General features: G+C 58.6%; 1 protein-coding gene across 1 annotated transcript; it reads right to left on the minus strand.

Annotated features, from left to right (window-relative positions):
* Window positions 1-1376: 1376 nt before the first annotated feature.
* On the minus strand, window positions 1377-3807 carry Fam43b (family with sequence similarity 43 member B). Its single transcript, XM_021201331.2, has one exon. It carries the CDS (start codon window positions 3284-3286, stop codon window positions 2294-2296), a length of 993 nt encoding a protein of 330 aa, XP_021056990.1. The 5' UTR covers window positions 3287-3807; the 3' UTR covers window positions 1377-2293.
* Window positions 3808-5130: the final 1323 nt, after the last annotated feature.

Below are 5130 nucleotides of genomic sequence, written 5' to 3' on the forward strand. Positions count from 1 at the left end.
CTGGGATTGAAAGGTGTGCATCACTGTATAACCCAGGCACTTAGAAGGCTGAGACATGAGGGCTTGTGGTCAGTTCTAGGTCACCTTAGGCTACATTCTAAGCACTTCAGGTGAGACTACCCCAGCTCAGGAGAGGGTTCCTGAAGCCACAGCACCTAGCCCTGGTACCCACAGGTAGGGCCTATTTAGGCCCTAAACAGAATATCTGCTGTACCATTTGTATCCAGAAGGGCATATTAGCAACCTTATTACTCTGTGAGGCTATCTTAACCCTAGAGGCTTCCTCTGAAGCTCACAGTCCTTTCCAGGTGTGACATGTCACCTCTTCTCCTGTCTGATGTGGGAAAAACACCAGCAGAAGCCTTGACAAGTTGTGCAGGGGATGCTACAGACGGGGACATTGCTGCTTGATCAGTCATTGGTGTGCAGAGCCAGCCCTGGTTTTCTCTAGCCGACCTCTGACCCTGTGAGGGTTCAGCCTTAGTGTAGTGGCTGCTGTCCCCTGTTCAGGGAAAGCATGTCACTTTGATCACTAGCGTTGATTAGCTCTGAGACCAGAGCCCAGCTCAGCCCAGGGCTGAAGATGTCAGAGCACAAAACTCACTGTCTCAGGGACTAGACTCATCTCTTCAGTCTTTCTAAAGTAATCCCGGCTGCTCCCTCTTCTCTCCCACCCTCTGCCCTCCTCCCCTCCCTGAATCCGGCAGGGCCATGGTCTGTATCACAGGCTATGACACACACATGGTTAAAGAGAAGGCCCTGACCGGGCATGGTGGCGCACACCTTTAATCCCAGTATTTGGGAGGCAGAGGCAGGCGGATTTCTGAGTTCGAGGCCAGCCTGGTCTACAAAGTGAGTTCCAGGACAGCCAGGGCTATACAGAGAAACCCTGTCTCNGTTCGAGGCCAGCCTGGTCTACAAAGTGAGTTCCAGGACAGCCAGGGCTATACAGAGAAACCCTGTCTCGAAAAAAAAAAAAAAAAAAAAAAAACCAAGAGAGAGAGAGAGAGAGAAACCTAACTCAGCACACACTCCCCCCACCCCCCACACAAATGTCCTAGAGAAACTTGCATCCCAGTGCCTGGTGTACAGACATCGTGGAAGGCAGAGACAGACAGAGAGACTGATGGGATAGACAGGGGCTGTTCCTCTAGGGCTTGGCTGGTGCCGTTTTCAGACAAAGCATATGTTGCTGCCTCCTCCCCTGACATTCCGGGGACAGCTTCCAGCCAGCAAGCCGCAAGCCGGGGATCATGGGAGGTGGCCACTGACACTTAAAGGGGGTGTTTTCTGGGCCTTTCTCCTGTCCTTGGGCTATGTGATGACAATCTCACCCCCAGCAGGGCTGGCAAACACCACACAGGAGGGGTGACAGGCCTGAAAAGAGCAGATTCACTTTATTTACAATGATCAGTAGATGACATAGATCTTTGGGTTTTGGTGGCCTTGTGGAGACACCTGGGCAGGGCTCACCCCCATCTCTGTGTTAGTATCTCTTCCTCTCTCAGCCTGCATGTGAGTCCAGCTGCGGTCGGGACCTGCTTGCTCTGAAAGCCTTGGCTTGTCTGGGACATGGGTCCTTACCTCCTTTGGAGGTTCCACCTTGGTCCAGGATGCAGGGTACCTGGGGTAGACCAGTTGTCTGTCTGCAGAGAGGGGATGAGCAGAGTCCTGTAGGGAGGCCAAGGCAGAGACTTGGAGAGCTGCCTAGCAGGGTTGTTACCTGGCTCACTCTGTCCTTTGCATGTAGACAGGCCCATCTCAGTCCCCTTTAGAGGTGTAGCAATTGTCCCTGGGTGTACGGGAGCCCTCTGCGGGGCTGACCTCAGTTCTCCCCAACCACCACACTTCCTTATCTGAAATCTCTCCAGGGTGGCTCTTATAGGGAATAAGAGACCGAGGGCAGGGCCATTACTGCTAAACTAGACTGGGTCGTGGGTACAAACCCACCCTCCAGGGGTTCCTTTCTCTTGAGAGGCCGTTTTTTTGGGACAAGAGCAGGTTGATTCGTCTGTGGGCAGAGACTTGGCATAAAGCGTTGGGGGGTAATTCCACAGTGGTAGGCCAGGGAAACTCCCAGTGTGGGGACGTATGGACTCCTCTCCACCCCCCGCCAACAATTAAGGGCATATCCTACTTCACCCTGAGCTAGGATGAGGAGCAAGGCGACCATTACAGTGACCGCGAGGGCGGCAGGCCAGGGACCAGGAGGGCGGAAGCGGGCAGGACCGGGTTGGAGTCCAGGTCAGTCTGCTGGGCCGGGTCTAGGGCCCGGAGTCCTAGTCCTGCGCTCTCAGCGCGCCTGGCCCGCCCGCTCCCTGGAGCCGGCTTTCCAGCGGCGGGGCTGCGCTGGTGGCGGAGGTGCCGGGGCACCCCGCAGGCTGCACGTCCTCAGCTCCCGGGCCAGGCTGAGCACCTCGGGCCGTTCGCGTTGCAGGGATCCTCCCTCGCTATCCTGGGCGTCCTCTTCCTCTGCATCCTCCTCCTCGTCCTCCTCCTGGATGCTGCTGAGCCGCGGAGCCCCGCGATCGCGCTCGCCCGGCGGAGGCCGGTAAGCGCACTTGGCGTTGAGCAGGCGGCGCAGTGGAGCCCGGGGTACCGAGGCGGCGGCGCCCCCCGCACGGAGATGCTGCTGGCGCACGTGGCGCGCATCGCTCTGGCGCTGCAGCCGCTTGAAGTCGCTGAAGGCCGCCAGCGCAGTCTGGTGGAGCAGGCGGGCCAGGGAGCGCGCCTTGTGCGCCCGCGCCAGCAGCACAGCGTGGCAGCGCAGCACCACGGCCTTGTGGCGCGCCTGGTGGCGGTAGACCCAGGTGAAGACTCGCGGGTGGCGCCCATCCGCCGCGCAGTAGGTGATGCGCGGCAGCAGGTAGGCGTGCGCTGGTCGGCGGCCCCCCGAACCTCCGGAGCTGCGCTCGCTCGGCTGCATGCGGATGCCGTGCGGACCCAGGGTCAGTTTCATCTTCGTGCCCCCTCCTGGCCCGCAGCGCGCCCAGATCCTGCCCACGGCGTCGTCGGTGCAGCCGTCGCCCTTGGCGTGCAGGGTGACGGCGTTGCCCAGGTACCACACTGTGTAGGTGGGGTCCTCCTTGTTAAGCTCCACTTTCTGGCGCCGGCTGCGGAACACGCGACCCAGACGTTCCAGCGGCCAGTCCGGTAGCAGGTCCGGGCAGGAGCGCAGGAAGCTGGAGAGCAGCGACGTGTAGGCGAGCCCGGGGCTCAGGCTCTTCGCCTTGCGTTTGGCCTCGTCCTCCACTAGCACGAATTTGTTCCGTCTCCAGGGCAGCATCGCGGCGGCCCAAAGGGCTGGGAGCGCGGGGAAGCTCACTTGAGTCCTGGGAAGGCCAAAGGCGCTCAGAAGCCCACCGCCCAGGACTTGCGACAAGCTGGGAGGCGGCCGAAGACAGTCCTTACGAGAGATGCCCAGTATCCGGCGGGGCTGGCTTCACAGATGCCCAGTGCCCAGCCAGGCTGTTCGCTGAGATGCCCGTGCCGCTGCTTGATCTGCTCGGAACAGCTTCCCCCAGGAATGACTCCAGCCGTCTGGGAAGCAAGAAGGGACAAGGTTTGGAGCAATAAATGTCCCCCAGGCCCGACTATAGGGGCGATTGCCACTGTCCCTGCCGCCGACTCGTCTTTCGGGCAGAGGCTGGTGGTTGCTGGGTGAGGTGAACCAAGAGCACTGCTGCGGTGGGGACTCCTTCAGGCGTCGCGGCTCCACCTCCCTTGGCTGCCTGCATCACCGGGCGGGACCGCTAGCTCTCTTGTCCCCTCCCTCTTCCCCGCCCCCTCCGCGCAGACTCGCGCTTCCCGAGACCCAGCACAGGCGCGTTGGAACTGTTTTAAGCTTTATCATTGGAGGGATGAAGAATAGAGGGACAGAGAAGGATCGGGAATCCCCTAAAATATTGCGGAGGGATTTACGAATGCAAATCTCTCCAGCTTTACCGGTGGGCTCCGAGTTCCCAGGGAGAGCCTCTTCTCTTACGAGGGTTCCCCGCCTGCTGCCCCTCACCCACAGAGCGTTCCTACCCGCGTCTCTCCTCTCTGAGAGCGGAGATTTGGGGTGGGTTCCTGCTGAGGCTTGGTGCCCTTTACCTCTTCTGTGCACAGCGTAAAGCCAGCTGAGGTGGCCGAGAGCAGAACAGTGGAAAAGTACTGTCTTTTCCTGAAGCTTTCTCCCAGGGTCCTCCAAGGTCGTGGGCTAGGCCGCTTCCCCTGAGCTGAGAGACTGACTGGTCACACCACCACCACACCAGCAACCGCTGGTGGTCGGGACAGAATCGAGGAGAGGATTCCTGATGGTGGGAAGGGGGTTCCAGAGCAGACCGGAGACTGTGGGAACGGCAGCAGCGAAGCTCTCCCTCCGGTCACAGTGCAGCCTCTGGCTCTTTGAAGATTAGACAGATAATGTCCTATCTGCAGAGACCGCCTTCTGAGTTCCCAAGTGCTTGGCGTTCACTGTCTCCTCAACTCCTTCAGACAAGGCAGTTCCGGCTCAAGTGGTTGGAAGGAGATGGGTCACTCAGACCCTAGTGACCCTAGAGCTGGCCCTCCCCCTCTCTCTTCCCTCCAATCTTTGGCCAATCTGCATAGAGTCCAGGCACTTGTCTCCATCCCCTGGGGAGGGGCTCTAGAGTACTGGAAAAACAAACCAAAACCAAACCAACCAACCACTCACCCAATCAAACAATCAAACAAACAAACAAACAAAAAAACGGCCCTATGTCAGGACACATAGTTCTCTGAGTTTAAGCCTCAGGCTTCCAGACTTCCTGGACTGCTCTTATGTGGGCCCCAGATCCCAAGGCCTTAAGGCTCTCTACTGCCAACACTAGTTAAAAGTTGGGTCCTGGCCCAGCGTGGTGGCACACGCCTTTAATCTCAGCACTTGGGAGGCAGAAGCAGGCAGATTTCTGAGTTCGAGGCCAGCCTGGTCTACAGAGTGAGTTCTAGGACAGCCAGGGCTACACAGAGAAACCCTGTCTTGAAAAAAAAAAAAGGTTGGGTCCTGGGAACAGACAGGTCATAGGGAGGTGCCCTCCAGGTCAGCAAGGAGCTCAGAAACCCAACAGTGGTAGCACGTGCCTTTAATCCCAGCACTTGGGAGGCAGAAGCAGGCAGATTTCTGAG

Source organism: Mus pahari, chromosome 6 (genome assembly GCF_900095145.1).
Source record: "Mus pahari chromosome 6, PAHARI_EIJ_v1.1, whole genome shotgun sequence".
Classification (NCBI taxonomy): Eukaryota; Metazoa; Chordata; class Mammalia; order Rodentia; family Muridae; genus Mus; species Mus pahari.